Source organism: Seriola lalandi, unplaced genomic scaffold (genome assembly GCF_002814215.2).
Source record: "Seriola lalandi dorsalis isolate HSWRI2012SDOR001 ecotype SW California unplaced genomic scaffold, Sedor1 jcf7180002054685, whole genome shotgun sequence".
Taxonomy (NCBI): Eukaryota; Metazoa; Chordata; class Actinopteri; order Carangiformes; family Carangidae; genus Seriola; species Seriola lalandi.
In genome coordinates this window covers 415,508-432,918 of record NW_019525238.1, presented here as the reverse complement: position 1 = coordinate 432,918, position 17,411 = coordinate 415,508, and the positions used below count along the sequence as shown (strand labels likewise).

Here is a 17,411-nt window from a genome sequence, read left to right as displayed (position 1 = left end):
TCTCTTTCACGCAGACAATGTCAAATACCTGTCCACAGGAGTCGGTGGCCATCCAGACAGCCAGAGGAAGCCTGGATTATTGATTCATGAATATATCTGTATTTAATGTATAAATGATTGTATTAGAAAAAGAAACAGATTTGATCATGACATATCCTTTGATCCTACCTTTTATATGCAATTTTCCTCTCAGTTTTGTTTAATATTTTTTTATTTGATAGTAAACAGTAGAGAGTTGACAGGAAATAAGGGGAGATGACATTCAGCGTCTTCCTTTGGTGACGTCAAACTGTTGAAGGAATAGTTTCACATCAACAAAATACCCTTGCATGTGTACCCTGTAAATACTTAGCAGCCAGGTAGCTTAGCATAAAGACTGGAAACAGAGGAAAGCAGCTAGCCTGGCTCTTTCTGATGGTAGCAAAATCTGCCTACCATCACCTTTTAAAAGCTCATTGATTAAGATGCTATAGCTAGGCTAACCGGCTGCTAGCTTCATATTTAGTCTACAGATGTAAGATTGGTAGTGATCTCATCAAATTATATAATAATAATATATTTTAATAATGATAATTTATATAAGAAATAGTCATGATCGTGACATTTTTACACTTTGGTTCTTGTAGATATAACCTGCTTCCAGTCTTAAACTTAAGCTAACCAGCTGCTGGTTTCTAGCTTTATATTACCGTACAGACATGGGAGTGGTATTAATTTTCACGTCTAACGCTGGAACCAAATATATGGATACATGATTACTACAATGCCAGAAAGAGAAACCTGATAAATCCCTTTTGCACTGCTGAGAAATGAACAGCAGCTTCAGTCAGAAAAAGCTGCTAAAACAAGCTGGCTGTTGTGAGCTGGTCCATGGTTTTTGCTCAGTGCTTTCAGAGTCTAGACAATACAGCTCTGCAGCCTCAAAGACAAACTAGAATCGTTTTGCTTTCTCACCAGCTGCTTAGTTCCATGATTTGTAGTCACTCTGTGATCCAGCTTTATGTCTTTTCCTCTCAGCGTAAGATTAGGAGGTTTCATAGATCCTCTGCTTGCTATCTCTCTGTCCCCCACTCTGCCTGTTTTTATCCCTTTCCTCACTCTGTCTCGGTTTCTCCTTCTCCCTCCTTCTGTGTCTCTCTCAAGCATGCTAATGTCCTTCTTGTTGCCTAGGTAACTATTATGGGACCCCCAAGCCGCCAAGGCAGCCCATCATTGGGACAGTGATTCTCAGTGATGCAGGCTCCCGGCAGTCCACCCCAAAGCGCACCAAGTCCTACAATGACATGCAAAACGCCCGAGTAGTGCCTGCTGACGACGACGATGACGACCAGGCCACGGAAATGAACAACAGTTTTACAGGTGAGGGCGTTGTAGCACCTCTCCAGCCTCTCTCTCTCGGCTTGCTGAAGTTTATGCATCTACAGATTTTCTTTGTGTCTGCATGTGTAGTACTCTCCATCTGTGCTGTGTTTGTTCTCGAGTGGATGTTTGTTTAGGAGTGTCTGTGCATACATGTGTGCACCTAAGATTAGGAATACAGAGGGAGTGAGACAAAGTGTGTATGTTTATGATCCTCTCCTCTGTTGTACGGTGTCTGGCGGTTACATCATGTCTTTGTGATGCTGATTCCTCTTACTGGGAGCCTCCAAACACTGCCATCTGTCTGTGAGGAGGGGCGTAGTGGGGGAAGAAGTAGATTACAGGCTACACACACACACACACACACAAACACACACACACAAAATTCATCATTTTCTCCTCTCCCACTTGTATCTTATTTTCTCACTTTTCTTTGCGTTAACTTATCATATTCCCTCTTGCATGTGTACGTGTTTGCTTAAGTGTTAATATTTCTGCCCCAGGTGATAAGTGTGTTCCCATGCCAGATTTCCTCAACACATCTTAACATTGTCATCTGCATGTAAATGATTTACATAATATAAATAAAAGAAGAAAACAGGCAACAATATGAGATTTTTATGCCAAATCTTGTGTTTCCCATCTTTTCCTCTCTCCTTTGAGCTCTTTCCTGTTTTGTGAGTGTGATAGATGGTGTTTTTTTCTGCTGTGAATCTATGCCCTCTCTGTGTCCCCCTGCCAGGCAGCCAAAGTGTTGAATTAGCATTTGATCAACCCTGAAAGGCCCACGGAAGTGGTGAAGGACACTTGGCCAGAGCTGGGGTAGCGAGTGGGGATGGGGGTTGGGATTGCTAGCTTTAGAAGAAAGAGGCTTATGGGTGGAGAGGTAAAAAGAAGGTGGGGGTCAAAAAGAGTTTGGGAAAGACTGTTGCTGGAAGAATTAGCATATTCCTGGGGCCCTTTCAGTACACTAGAAATGGGCGGGAGTCAAATTTAGGATGGGGGAAGGGGAACTGCGGAGACTTTGGTGTGGTTCAAGTTGCATGTCTGCTCATTGTAATCTTTTCGTGCATGTACAAGACATAAACTGTGTTTTTGCTCTTTTTTGTTGTTGTTGTTTTTGTTGTTGTTCCGTGTTGTACCTGTTGTGTTACCCAGGATCCTTAGTGCGTAGTCTCTTCCCCTCTCCTTTGTTGTGCACAGGTAACCCTAACGACCAGGACGAGAGCCGTGGCGGCATCCTCCGGCCGTACCCCGCACGTGACAATGCTCCATCCTGTGGTCTGAACAATGCTGTCACCTCCACCGCAGACAGTGGGCAGCAGACCCTCGCAGAACCGCAGGTCTCTCCAGAAGACCCGCTGGGACCGCTGCCTGAAAACTGGGAGATGGCCTACACCGAGAATGGAGAACTTTACTTCATAGAGTATGTATCGACAACCTGCATCCTGCAACTTAATTGCTTAATCTGCTGCACACCCACTCTGAGCACTGCCTGTATAAGCATTTGTCACCATAGCTCGTACCATAGTTGGTGTTTTCTGTATTTTACCTGCACTATTATCCCTTTTGTTCGTCCAGTGGCTTGTCTTCCCCCATGATTTGGTTTTTAGGCCTCCCCAGCAAACCTGCCCAACCCCCTGGGTGCCACTGCTTTCCTGTTAATCCCTGCATGTCCCGATCTCTAAAGGAGATCACATCCTGATCACCTGACTACCTCCACCTCTCTGTCCCCTCTGCAGCACGGCAAAGGCACACCACCAGGACATGGCTATGCATTTTCAGAGCTTGTATGTTCATTTCTGCTATCACTGATTTACAGTATGTTCTTGTTTTAACAATGGAGGGAAAAGTCAGGTCGTTTATTTGTTGATTTCCTGCCTGTGTCGCTCTGTTATTCTCATTTCTCTTTGCAGCAGGCGCCCTCTGTCCTCTGTAAACTTGCTGACGCGGTTTACTTTCTAATTCTTATTGATGCATTCATGTGCCTCTGTGCTATGCTTTTATATGTTGGTTTGACGGCCTGTGTTGAATTATTCTGTTGCTTTATTTGTTTCCTCTCAGCCACAACACAAAGACCACATCCTGGCTGGATCCTCGGTGTAGAGACAAAGCCTCCAGGCCTCTGGAAGAGTGTGATGATGATGGTAAGCTGCTACACATTGTTTACACAATAAAAGTGTACATTCACACTTCTGTGTAGTGGTTCAGGGCTCAGTATGTGGTGCTTGAGGTCTCGGACATGAGGCTCTTCCTGTGTATTGAGTGGTGACATTATTAAACTTCTCAGTAGTGCCTTTATTGGAGTTTCGATTGCTAGACATATTGAATTGGTATGTGTCCTACAGTTGCCTTACTGTTGTTGGTTGTTGATTTTGTGTTCTTTCCCAACGGCTGTCATAAAAAATTACTTATAATTCACAAATAATTAGGGAGTGTTTGAGAATTTCCAAATGACAGTTGTCAACTTCAGGTTTCAGAGCAGCAAAATTGCACCATCAAGTGGTGAAATTGAAAGTGGCACACTGCACTTCTCTTAATTGCTCAAGTGTTTGTTTTTTAGATGTTGTTTCATCCTGTTATTATCAGTTCTGAGACTAAGGGGTTTCTGTCTCCCTATTTGCCTTTCTCTGGACTGTCACTTCATTCTTTATTTGCTCTTGATTCCTCCATCCCCAACCCACCTCTCCTTTGCTATCCATCTCTTTTCTCTTCTTCATTTTGTTTTCTTTGTTTCATCTTGCTTTCAACTTGGAGAAGAAGGGATACATACGGAGGAGCTGGAGAGCGATTTGGGTAAGATTTTTTAAAATTTTCTGTCTAAAACTAGCGTTATTCGGAGGTTATTAGATTAAATGCCACAGTTATGACCAATTTATTCTTTAAAATAGATAATCTCTTAAATTAAAAGTTATGGACTTAATTGACGTGACAAATACGGTGATATTGTTTCTTTACTGTTTGATTCTGTCAGGGGGCTACAGTAGAAGGATTTTTGATTTAGGTCGGAGTAAGGAGAGCTGCAAGTTATTTTTGACCACAGATGGCACTGTTGAGCAGTGTTATACTGTTTGTGTTGTATGATGTGCCAGCTCGCACTCCGGGTGCTACAAACAGTTACATGATAGATGTTTGTGCCAGCTGCAGAAAGCAGTGGTACGTAATGGCATTTGGTGGTGTGCATGTGCTTTTATAGCAATATGACTGAAGGAAGAGACTGCAAGCTGATGTAATCAATGCAAGTTTTATTAAGACAAAAGAAAAAAGAAAATCAGGATAAAAGAATCACTTTGTTTCTTAGGCCTCAAGGACACACACAATGTGTCTCTTTACTGAAAACTCCACAGGGTAACTATAAAGCATAATAGATCGTAATGGATTTTCTCCAGACCCATGCAGAAAGATGGCTTGTGTTTAGAGATGGTAAATAAAACCATGTGATGTAAACCTGACCATCATAAGTTATGTCTGTGTAATGTCAAAAGTGACAACATTTTTGGCAGTTGGTTTTATTACATTTCTTGTTCCACTCTCCAAATGTCTCCCTCTAGAATTTCAGCTTATAATGGAGCCTCACCGCATTAATTGCTCACATGTATCACTGTGAGATATTCTGTGTGTGGTTTAGTTATATGTTGTTGATCGTAGCTCTGCCTTAAATTCTAACATCCATACCCAAAGGTTGAGCCTTTGCGGATTTTTGTATAATTTCATTTCCTTTCTATATAACAAAAAACACTATTCCGCTACCCATTGATCATAGCGTGACTAGCAGGAGTTATTTGTCTTGAGATGCACAAAAACACATCTGGAATATGTTATGCTGAGGTTGTGCTAAGAACCTAGATAGATGTACTTGGAGTTGCTTCACAGACTGGCAAATGGTTGAGCTGCCGATTGTCGTCCCATGTGCAGGTAGAACAAACAACCCTGTAATGGAATGAGAGCTCAATCTCGAACCAGGCCTTGAATGTCTGGCTGAAAGCCTTTTATTAGTGCTGGCTGCTCAGATGCAGACGGTCCGTGATTATTGATTGTGAAATCCAGTCTCCTATAAAAGTGTTTACTGGACTTGAGAGAAGCCCACAGTAACACAAGGAGGTAATGTCTTTGTCTGGAGTCAAATACAGTGAGGTGGAGAACTGAGATGCCAACAGCGTAATGGGAATGTGTCAGTTTAATTGGCCTCATCTGTCCACCTGTTCCCATGAAGTGTGGTTAGATGTGTGTACAATGTGTATGGCTGTGTGAGCCTCATACTGCAGTAATAATTACAATATGCAGACGAAGACGGATGTTAGCTCTTCAGTTTTTACACTTCCGCACCAGACTTGTGTTGCCCTGTACTCTGTTGTTGACTTGTTCGAAGCTGTGTTGTATCTTTGTTCTCACAGTTACTGAGAGATGTTTTAGTCTTAATGAGCAGAGTAAATGTGATGAAGGCAGCGGGAGAGTGATCCAGGTCATAATTTAGCTTATGTAAACACTTACAGCTACATATGTCTGGCATGTTGACTAGATTCATAAATGTGCACAACTGGCCCAGCTAGAACCCTCTGTACCCGATGAAGAGCCAATTTGGGCTCAAATCGTTTTACTTTTACTAATGCAATAAAACAGACATTTTAAAGGGGCCGTTTAAAAGTGTTGCAACTCCTTAGCAGGCACAAAAGCGCTGCAAGGATTTAGGAAATATAATGGAGGAAAAATAGTCTTAAATTATCCTGTTGTACAATAGTAAATGCCTCGGGTTATTTAGTCTTAGTTTTTTTTAACATTTGATCACATTTTGGCATTGATAGGAGAATTCAAACAAAAAAAATTGTGGCAGTGCCATAAAGACAGAAAGTCCTGATGCCATGCTCACAAATATAACACAAGACAGTACAGAACATCCAATGTCTTACTCAAAACAGTGAAAAAAAACCAGTAGAAGTAAGAACCGTGGAGCCTCTTGTTATAATGAGAGATGTTACTTATGAGACAAATGTGATCCAATACAATATTGCATTCTATATGTACTGTAAGTGTAGTATGATGGCTATGTTTGCTGTACTGACTGTTTGGAGAGTCAAAACCACTCGGCTCTGCTAACGACTGTGTGGAAAGTGTGGTTGTTTTTTCTGTGTTTAAAGCTGCCTTCTGTATTTCAGAGCTGCCTCCAGGATGGGAGAGAATAGACGACCCAGTGTACGGGGTGTATTATGTAGAGTAAGTTAATCACCTTACTGATTCACAGAAATACAAAGAAAAACAGAATTTCTCTAAATTAAAGACTCTCTTAAAGACTTTTTTTATGTTTTTTTTTTTTCTGCTAATCAATCCTTACCCCTATTACCTTGATTTCTCTCTGTCTGTTTTAGTCATATAAACAGGAAGACACAGTATGAGAACCCAGTGGTGGAGGCGCGGCGTCGGAAAATCTTGGAGCAGCAGCAGCAGCCGCAGCCTCCAGAAGGTGAGCGGTATATTCGAGGTTCGTTTCCTGCCCTGGCACGGCACCATTTCTTTCTTTCTTCATGTCTGTGAGTGTCATGTCCTTCTAGTTCGTCCAGTGCTCTCCCGGGTTTGGGCCAGGCTGCTTTTCTCTGACCTCAACCTTGTCGAGGCAAGATACAAAAACCTGTTATTCACTAAATTAAGATTTTGATTCTCATACAGATTTAACAAAAATAAAGCTGGCCCAAGCCCTGGTGTCGTCTTTGGTGTTTAGATTTTAATTTATGTGATTTTAAAATCATAATGCTATTTATTATTTTGTATTTGATCATTTAAGTTGCTTTACCATGAAAAGATGAGGCAGAGATTTATCAGAGGTATCCAGAGATTTTCAAACTGTGAGGCTGAGAGAGTTGCAGGGGAGGCACAGAGTGAGACATATAAGGAAAACTCAGCTCATGGAGGCAATTAAGTTACTTTAAGACCCTTGGCACTCGACTGATGCAATTTGCGTCACAAATCGTGCTCCTTCTTGGAGTCATGACTCACTCAAATCTGAACAAGCAGACATGATAAATGTCCATAAATCCATTTTAAATCATTGAAAAATTAACTGGCTCTTTATACCTCCAGAACATGCATCATATGTGTATCATCACTTTGTAATGTTTTGTAAATGGATACGTTGCAAACAACATTGCCAAAATATGTAGAACTTTAGGGTTCAATAGACTCCATGGCAAAATCATACTTCATGTTTACAACCCCCAGAGGCCGTATATGATGTGAACTGTAGCTCTAAGAGCATGATTAAATCCCAAATTGAAGTAAGACAAGCAATAATTATAGGAATGACAAAATCCATTAATATGATTTATTTTCAGATTGTATTATCAATATTATGAAGGCTGTACAATACTTACAACAGTATCTCACATTCAACAAATAACACTAGTAGAGGCTGATGTAAATGAAGAGCTGATTACGACTGAGGCAACAGTGTGTGCTTTAAGCTCTGTGTTTGTATCTGTGTTGCTGTGTCTACATGTGTGCATGTGTGTGGCATGTAAATACACCTTTGTCTTGATTGTGTGTGGGTTAACGTGTGTGTGATTGCGTCTGTACAGAGTGGATAGAGGAGCATTCCTCAGCAGCGGCTCCTCTGGCAAACTACGCTCCAAACCACCTGGAGACCTACAGGGACCCGCAGGTGCCGCCAGCTCTACCTCCCGGCCCTGCGGGAGTCAAACGTAAATCTTTATGCTTATACACACTGTATTTACTTCATTACTACCGCTTGGTTTTTTATATCAGGTGCTACTGACACCCTGTCACCCTAAGGTACATCATGTAGTTCAGATCAATGTTTATGTTTACTACATTTATACTAGAAAAAGCCTTTTGTAGTTTTGTTGATTTGTTGACAGCCTTTTGACGTTACGTGTGAATGTACCAGTAATTTTGGAAATGACTATATGTGGGAGTGACAGGCGAATGCATGCAGACCGGATGTGTTGTTAGACACGTGTCAAATTGTTCACAAGGTGTCCATGTTTCAAAAAAACACTTCTAATAACGAGAGTAATCAATCAGCTGTGCCGGTGCTGTGACCTTTAACATTTAAGGAATGAGTTATTAAATCCTAACCCTCCTCCTGATCCTGATCAGGGAGACAGTGATCTTTAAATGTAGAATATGTGAATGAAAACACAAAGTTTTAATAGTTTTTTCCTCCGGTGCTCTGCAGGAGGGAAGCCTTTCTTCACAAGAAACCCAGCAGAGCTGAAAGGAACCTTCATCAACACAAAGCTGAAGAAGAGTCGCCGCGGCTTCGGCTTCACTGTGGTTGGAGGTGACGAGCCAGATGAGTTTCTGCAGATCAAAAGTTTGGTGCTGGACGGGCCTGCAGCTGTGGATGGCAAGATGGAGACAGGTGCAGTACATGACCATCATCCACAGAGGGCACTGTTTTCATTCAACAACACACAAACTGTAGTGTTCTCACATTACATCCATCCATTTTCTCTGATATTCCACCATCGCACAACTGTGGGCTGATGCCAAATAACACCAACAGTGTAACATTAATTTTACTTGACAGGTAACCATGAAACAATTTTAAATACCAGTTAACTGTGTCAAAAACGGCTTTACTAACAGTATAATTTTCCTTGGTGCAGGTGATGTGATAGTCAGTGTGAATGACACCATTGTACTGGGCTACACCCACGCTCAGGTGGTGAAGATCTTCCAATCCATCCCCATCGGCTCCATGGTGGACCTGGCCTTATGCCGCGGCTACCCGCTGCCCTTTGACCCCGATGACCCCAACACGAGTCTGGTGACCTCAGTGGCGATCTTGGACAAGGAGCCTATCATCGTCAATGGGCAGGAGACATTTGACTCGCCTTCCAACCAGGCTGGACCCGTTAACGGCATGAGGGAGCCCCGGCCGCACAGCCCCTCAGCCGAGGTGGCGTCTAACGGTTCGCACGGCTACACCAGCGATGTGGTCACCCTGGCCTCATCCATAGCCACTCAGCCTGAGCTGATCACCATCCACATGGAGAAGGGAGACAAAGGATTCGGCTTCACCATCGCCGACAGCCTCACGGGAGGAGGGCAGAGGGTCAAGCAGATAGTGGACTATCCGCGCTGCCGTGGCCTAAAGGAAGGGGACATTCTGATGGAGGTCAACAAGCGAAACGTCCAAAATATGAGCCACAACCAGGTGGTGGACCTGCTGAGCAAATGTCCCAGAGGCAGCGAGGTCACCATGCTCGTGCAAAGAGGTATGTATTACATCTTGATGTCAGATATGTGTCAGCAGGGGACGGATAAATGGATGCAGGAACTGAAGTTCTGACATGGAAAGATGTGTGATTAAGCGCACAAAAGAATGTACTGTTATCTGCTGAACCGACAACAGCTTGAATAGTTGGCACGGAAGGAGTGACATAATGAGAGAGCAGGAGAGAAAAGTGAGGAAGAGAGTGGGCGGCAGGTTGAAAAATTCTCAGACTGGATGGGATGAAGGTAAAGAGACGATGGGCTGAGTTAGCACAGCAGAGGATGAGCAGATGAGTGTGGGAAGGAGTGGGAGGCTGGGTAAAGAGGCGAGATGAATGAGAGGGGAGGGGAGGAGGAGCACATTAGGTCAGGGACTCGGATATGTTATGAATACAGATGCTGCTGAGTTGGACCCCTGAGACCTTGTCAGTCTTCACGTTTGCTATTCTCTTATGTTGCCTATATGATAATTTGGGTATTGTGAAGGGTGTGACTATTCATTATCTCCTCGGGATGTGTTTTATTTTCAAATTGCTGTACCTGGACTGAAAGAGTGAGAGGAGATTAGAGCCTGTGTTCACGGAAACAGGAAATGACTGGATGTTTCATTGATTTTGATTAGAATATTGAGCACTCAGTTGGCTTATACTCTGCTCTTTTTATGTGTGCTATTAATGTGGTATTAATGCAGATTTTTAACGGTAGGTGCTGCTTCGCTTGGATTCTCAGTCTTCTCACTGCTACACAGAGCCATTCATGTTCCTACACTTTTGGCCTGGAATGACCCAGATATAAATGTTTCTCTCATTTAAATGTCAAAACAAAACAAATTGTTTGCCCCAGAGTAGAGTATCCAGGCAGACACTGAATGACATTCGAGGTCCCTCATTTGTGTCCAGTCCTTATTGTTGTCAAATTGCTGTCCATATCGGCTGACCCAGAACTCTTTTAGTGGCAGGTTGGAATATGCGCCCCTACATCAATTATGCCCTCTAATGAGTTGACCTTGTGCACTGCTGCTGGAATAACATTGCTGTATTGTGTTAAATGTCAGCATCATTATGGGCCTGTGTGTGTGTGTGTGTGTGTGTGTGCGTGTGTGTGTGTGTGAGAGAGAGTGTGTGATAGGGATACAGGGTAGTATTCCTGTTTCCAGAGCCTAGAGCGAGAGGGAGCGAGAGCAAGAGCAAGGGAGAGATGAAATAAAGGAGAGGATAAGTGGGAAGGAGGCTACAGGGTGTGACAGTGGAGTGACGGCAGCATGGATCATCTTTGTTAGCTTTGTTATTATGGGGTGGCCAGGTGGTGAGGGACAGAAACTACCCCCCCCCCCCCCCCCACACACACACACACACACACACACACACACACACACACACACACACACAGAGGCAGCCAGGGGGTCTGTATTTAGATGAATTAAGGAAATATTTCAATATGAGTGTGTTATGTAGCCTGAATGTCAGTCCTAATATCATACAGTACTTTTTGTCTACTTTTTATTTGAAAAATTTAAAAGTCTTTCGACAAAACCCTTCTTTCATTCATCAAAAGAATTCAGTATTCTCAAATATGAAATGTTTAATCAGCAATATTTAGTATTTGTGCAAGAATTTTGCCAAAATAAAATTATGCTTTAAATCAGAAAATGTCAAAAAAATAGGAACCTGAACAAGCATTTGATGGCTTTTACAATCATGAGAAAGTTTATAGTCGACAATGTAAAACATTGATCGTATGTCACACCGAGAGACACATTGACTAACAGCTGATTCAGAGCTTTGGCTGTAGCAAAATTCTGACCGTGTCAGAAATTTAGGTCCAGATTCTCACACTGTGACTGCTGTCATGACACACAAACCAACAAAAATCTGAATATGATTGACAAAATGATATGGAGTAAACTGACTGGTGACCTTTCAAAAACACATTTTTTAAAATAAAGTTTAGGGAAAAATGTGTGCACACCAAAGCAGGTTTGTGTGACTCTGGCAAAGAAGAAAACCTGAGCTACATTTTCAAAGCACAAGAGCTACACAGATGGATGACAAGAACTGATAACGTGCCTCTGCTCTCATATCTTCTATTTAAATTGTAGAACTACAAATTCACCACACATTCTTTGCACATCCTGACAAGACTCAAACTAATATTGTACAGCCTGACACAGATTGTGACCATGATTTTATTATTCCAACCTCACACACTGTGACAACAGCAATTGTTATCATACACAATCGCCGTTGTTGCACAGTTGAAAGATGCCTAAATGAATCAACAGTAAATCTGAAGACCTCAAAGCTCCTTTATGGCATTGTAAGCTTGAATACCTTTGAGGAGTGAAAACATAATTTGGGCTCTGGGAAATTGTGATGGGCATTTTGCAACATTTTACTGCCTAAACAATTTCATTGATGAATCCAAAATGTACAGGAACGGTGAATCAATTATAAACATAATCACTAGTTGCAGCTGTATTCGATAATAACAGCTCTTAAGACTGAGATTTGTGCTTGCCTTTCTGTCTAAGAATAATGCAGTGACCTTTAAAGTGATCGCTAGCAGCTAGTGCATAGTCATTCACAACAACAATTATGGGAGCAAAGAGGAGCGAGGTAAGGCAGATAAGACGAGAGAGCAGAGGATGAGAAATAGGAAGACTGGGGATCATGTTTTGAGAAAGTAGAGGTGGAGGATTAGAGGAAAGAGTGTGAGATTTGCTGAACAGCACTGGAAGTTCAGCTCAGGGAGCGTATATGAGGGGATTGGTTTAGAGAAGTATTGGCGGATGAGAGGAGGAGGAGGAGGAACAAGGTGGACTTTAGCTGGAGGAGAAGAAGCCTTAATCTGTTCATCTGTGACTCATCAATCTGCGCTGTCTGACTCTGAATCAGCACAGACCGTGATTATAAGAGGGCACAAAGCACAAGGTCAAACAAACAGCATCACAGTGATTTCTCACATTGATTGTTATATTCCAATTTTGTATAGGAGCGTTTTCAGCAAGGCTGGCCCAAGGCATAGGCGAACTAAGCGGCTGCTTAGGGCCCCCGTGGCCATCAGGGGGCCCCCAAGAGCACTTGTAATGCCCCAGGACATCTTTTTTTCCTCTTTTTTACAGCACCCATAGGTGCCCCAACTGTCTGCCAGACCGTCATATATGATGACATTGTTTGGGCTCTCAAGCAGTTCTGCTCAAGCAGTGTAAAAAAAACATATAAATATATATATATTCTACTGTACTTGGCTTGGAATTTGTTCGATAGTTTTAATATTTATTTATTTATTATTCGGGCCTGGGGCCTTTCTGTGTGGAGTTTGCATGTTTTCTCTGTGCCACTGTGGGTTCGCTCCGGTTACTCCAACTTCCTCTCGCAACCCAAGGACATGCACATTAGGTTAATTGCTGACACTCATGCCTTACTATAGTGTGACTTTTTTATGCCTAACTATACTTTGACTCTTTTAATGCCTACTATAGTATGACTTGCCTTACTATACCATGGCTTTTTAATGCCAACTATAATATGACTATTTGCAGGCATGTTTATACTACATTTATTTTTTTGGCTTGCTGTACTATGACTTTTTTTATACTTTATTATACTGTAGCATTTTTTGATGTTTTCATGCCTTACCATACTATGACGTTTTTATCGCCTTAATATACCATGATGTTTTTTGACGTTTTATTTATACTATGACGTTTTCTGACATTTTTAAGCCTCACTAAACTATGTCCTTTTATTCCTTACCCTACTAAGATGTTTTTATGACTTTCAATGCCTTAATGTACTATGCTGTTTTTAGACATTTTAGATACCTTACTATACTATGACGTTTTTTGGCAATTTTAAGCCTTACTATACTGTGTCCTTTTATTCCTTACCATACTATGACGTTTTTATGACTTTTATGCCTTAATTTATTATGATGTTTTTTTGACGTTTTATACCATACTATACTATTAGGTTTTTTGGCAATTTTATGCCATACTATACTATGTGAGTTGATGCCTTACCATACTATGACGTTTTTATGACCTTTTAATCCCTAATATAATTTTTTTTTGACATTTTATGCCATACTATACTATGACGTTTTTTGACATTTTTATGCCTTACCACACTATGTGAGTTGATGCCTTACCATACTATGACGTTTTGATGACCTTTTATGCCCTAATATAATAATATTTTTTTGACATTTTATGCCATACTATACTATGACATTTTTTGCAAATGTTATGCCTTACTATACTGTGTCGTTTTATTCCTTACAATACTGTGATGTGTTTATGAACTTTTATGCCTTAGTAAACTATCATGTTTTTTTGACATTTTTATGCCATTACGTTTTTTGGCTTTTTTATGGCTTACTTTATTATGTCGTTTTATTCCTTACCATACTATGACGTTTTTATGACTTTTTATTCCTTAATTTACTATGATGTTTTTTTGACGTTTTATGCCATACTATACTATGACGTCTTTTGACGTTTTATGCCATACTATACTAAGACATTTTTTGGCAATTTTATGCCTTACTATACTATGTGAGTTGATGCCTTACCATACTATGACGTTTTGATGACCTTTTATGCCCTAATATAATTTTTTTTTTTTGACGTTTTATGCCATACTATACTATGAGGTTTTTTGACGTTTTATGCCATACTGTACTATGACGTTTTTTTGCAATTTTATGCCTTACTATACTATGTGAGTTGATGCCTTACCATACTATGACTTTTTGATGACCTTTTATGCCCTAATATAATTTTTTTTTTTGACGTTTTATGCCATACTATACTATGACGTCTTATGGCTTTTTTATCCCTTACTATAATATGCTGTTTTTAGACATTTTAGATACCTTACTATACTATGACTTTTTGATGACATTTTTCATGCCATACTATGACGTTTTTTGACATTTTTATGCCTTACTATACTATGTGAGTTGATGCCTTACCATACTATGACGTTTTGATGGCCTTTTATGCCCTAATATAATTTTTTTTTTTTGACGTTTTATGCCATACTACACTATGACATTTTTTGATGTTTTATGCCATACTATACTATGACGTTTTTTGACATTTTTATGCCATACTATACTATGACGTTTTTATGACTTTTATGCCTTAATTTATTATGATGTTTTTTTGACGTTTTATGCCATACTTTACTATTAAGTTTTTTGGAAATTTTATGCCATACTATACTATGTGAGTTGATGCCTTACCATACTATGACGTTTTTATGACCATTTAACCCCTAATATAATTTTTTTTTTTTTTGACGTTTTATGCCATACTATACTATGATGTTTTATGGCTTTTTTATCCCTTTTTATACTGATGAGCCCAGCTCATTTGGGAGCATAACCAAGAATGGAGGTCCACACAGTAACCATTAAAGAAAACAAAACAAATTTATTCAGGATAACTCAATTTAACCTAACCAAACTTGAAAACGTGTAGTCAGTAATGTAGTGTAGGTATTTGGTGCTATGAAAATCAAAGGCAACTTAAACTACATGTACAAAAACCGAGTCCTTAACCTAACACAATATAAAACACAATATACAACAACATAAAATCACGTTGAGAGCCTTCCAGAGTGGCCATCTTGAATATCCCAGTTTATCCCCATTCAGGTGAAATCAGTCAGGTAATCAGGAAGTACCTGAAAAAAAACACAGGAAACAGACCAAAACAAAATAGGATCATACTGCTCAGGGCTGTCACAATACTGTGACATTTTGATAACATTTTTTGCTTTACTATTGTATAACTTTTTGTGGCTTTTTTTTGCCTCACTACACAATGTCGTTTTATTCCCTACCATACTATGACGTTTTTATGAACTTTTATGCCTGAATAAACTATGACGTTTTTTGACATTTTTATGCCTTAATATACTATGTGAGTTGATGCCTTACCATACTATGACGTTTTGATGACCTTTCATGCCCTAATATAATATAATTTTTTTTCACGTTTTATGCCATACTATACTATGATGTTTTTTGGCAATTTAATGGCTTACTTTATTATGTCGATTTATTCCTTACCATACTATGACGTTTTGATGACCTTTTATGCCCTAATATAATTTTTTTTTTTTGACGTTTTATGCCATACTATACTATGACATTTTTGACATTTTTAAGACTTACTTTACTGTGTCCTTTTATTCCTTACCCTACTATGACGTTTTGATGACCTTTTATGCCCTAATATAATTTTTTTTTTTCTCACGTTTTATGCCATACTATACTATGACGTTTTTTGACATTTTTATGCCATTACGTTTTTTGGCTTTTTTATGGCTTACTTTATTATGTCCTTTTATTCCTTACCATACTATGACGTTTTTATGATCTTTTATGCCCTAATATAATATTATGTTTTTTTGACGTTTTATGCCATACTATACTATGACATTTTTTGGCAATTTTATGCCTTACTATACTATGTGAGTTGATGTCTTACCATACTATGACGTTTTGATGACCTTTTATGCCCTAATATAATATTATGTTTTTTTGATGTTTTATGCCATACTATACTATGACGTTTTTTGGCAATTTTATGGCTTACTTTATTACGTCGATTTATTCCTTACCATACTATGACGTTTTTATGACTGTTTATGCCTTAATTTACTATGATGTTTTTTTGACGTTTTATGCCATACTATACTATGACGTTTTTTGACATTTTATGCCATACTATACTATGACATTTTTGACATTTTTAAGACTTACTTTACTGTGTCCTTTTATTCCTTACCCTACTATGATGTTTTTATGACCTTTTAATCCCTAATATAATTTTTTTTTTTTTTTTGACGTTTTATGCCATACTATACTATGACGTTTTTTGACATTTTTATGCGATTACGTTTTTTGGCTTTTTTATGGCTTACTTTATTATGTCCTTTTATTCTTTACCATACTACGACGTTTTTATGATTTTTTATGCCTTAATTTACTATGATGTTTTTTTGACGTTTTATGCCATACTATACTATGACGTTTTTTGACGTTTTATGCCATACTATACTATGAAATGTTTTGGCAATTTTATGCCTTACTATACTATGTGAGTTGATGCCTTACCATACTATGACGTTTTTATGACCTTTTATGCCCTAATACAATTTTTTTTTTTTGCCGTTTTATGCCATATTATACTATGACGTTTTTTGGCAATTTTATGGCTTACTTTATTATGTCGATTTATTCCTTACCATACTATGACGTTTTTATGACCTTTTAATCCCTAATACAATTTTTTTTTTTTTTGAGGTTTTATGCCATACTATACTATGACGTTTTTTGACATTTTTATGCCATACTATACTATGACGTTTTTATGACTTTTATGCCTTAATTTATTATGATGTTTTTTTGACGTTTTATGCCATACTTTACTATTAAGTTTTTTGGAAATTTTATGCCATACTATACTATGTGAGTTGATGCCTTACCATACTATGACGTTTTTATGACCATTTAACCCCTAATATAATTTTTTTTTTTTTCACGTTTTATGCCATACTATACTATGACATTTTTTCACCTTTTTATGCCATTACATTTTTTGGCTTTTTTATGGGTTACTTTATTATGTCCTTTTATTCTTTACCATACTATGACGTTTTTATGACTTTTTATGCCTTAATTTACTATGATGTTTTTTTGACGTTTTATGCCATACTATACTATGACATTTTTGACATTTTTAAGACTTACTTTACTGTGTCCTTTTATTCCTTACCCTAATATGACGTTTTTATGACCTTTTAATCCCT

The 17,411-nt window shown here is 39.1% G+C and overlaps 1 protein-coding gene across 11 annotated transcripts in view; it reads left to right on the top strand.

The window, feature by feature from the left end:
* The window catches only part of LOC111667150 (membrane-associated guanylate kinase, WW and PDZ domain-containing protein 1-like), a 103,158-nt gene that overhangs the window by 56,398 nt on the left and 29,349 nt on the right, over nucleotides 1-17,411 (top strand). For 4 of the 11 annotated variants that reach the window (XM_023422750.2, XM_023422747.2, XM_087178377.1 and 1 more), the window contains 10 exons: nucleotides 1,171-1,359; nucleotides 2,518-2,785; nucleotides 3,102-3,149; nucleotides 3,424-3,506; nucleotides 4,117-4,155; nucleotides 6,513-6,570; nucleotides 6,723-6,835; nucleotides 7,926-8,048; nucleotides 8,546-8,731; nucleotides 8,979-9,590. In XM_023422750.2, coding sequence (XP_023278518.1) covers nucleotides 1,171-1,359; nucleotides 2,518-2,785; nucleotides 3,102-3,149; nucleotides 3,424-3,506; nucleotides 4,117-4,155; nucleotides 6,513-6,570; nucleotides 6,723-6,835; nucleotides 7,926-8,048; nucleotides 8,546-8,731; nucleotides 8,979-9,590 — 1,719 coding nt within the window. The remainder of the gene's footprint in view (nucleotides 1-1,170; nucleotides 1,360-2,517; nucleotides 2,786-3,101; nucleotides 3,150-3,423; nucleotides 3,507-4,116; nucleotides 4,156-6,512; nucleotides 6,571-6,722; nucleotides 6,836-7,925; nucleotides 8,049-8,545; nucleotides 8,732-8,978; nucleotides 9,591-17,411) is intronic. The other 7 variants (XM_023422748.2, XM_023422749.2, XM_023422751.2 and 4 more) reach the window with 7 other exon arrangements.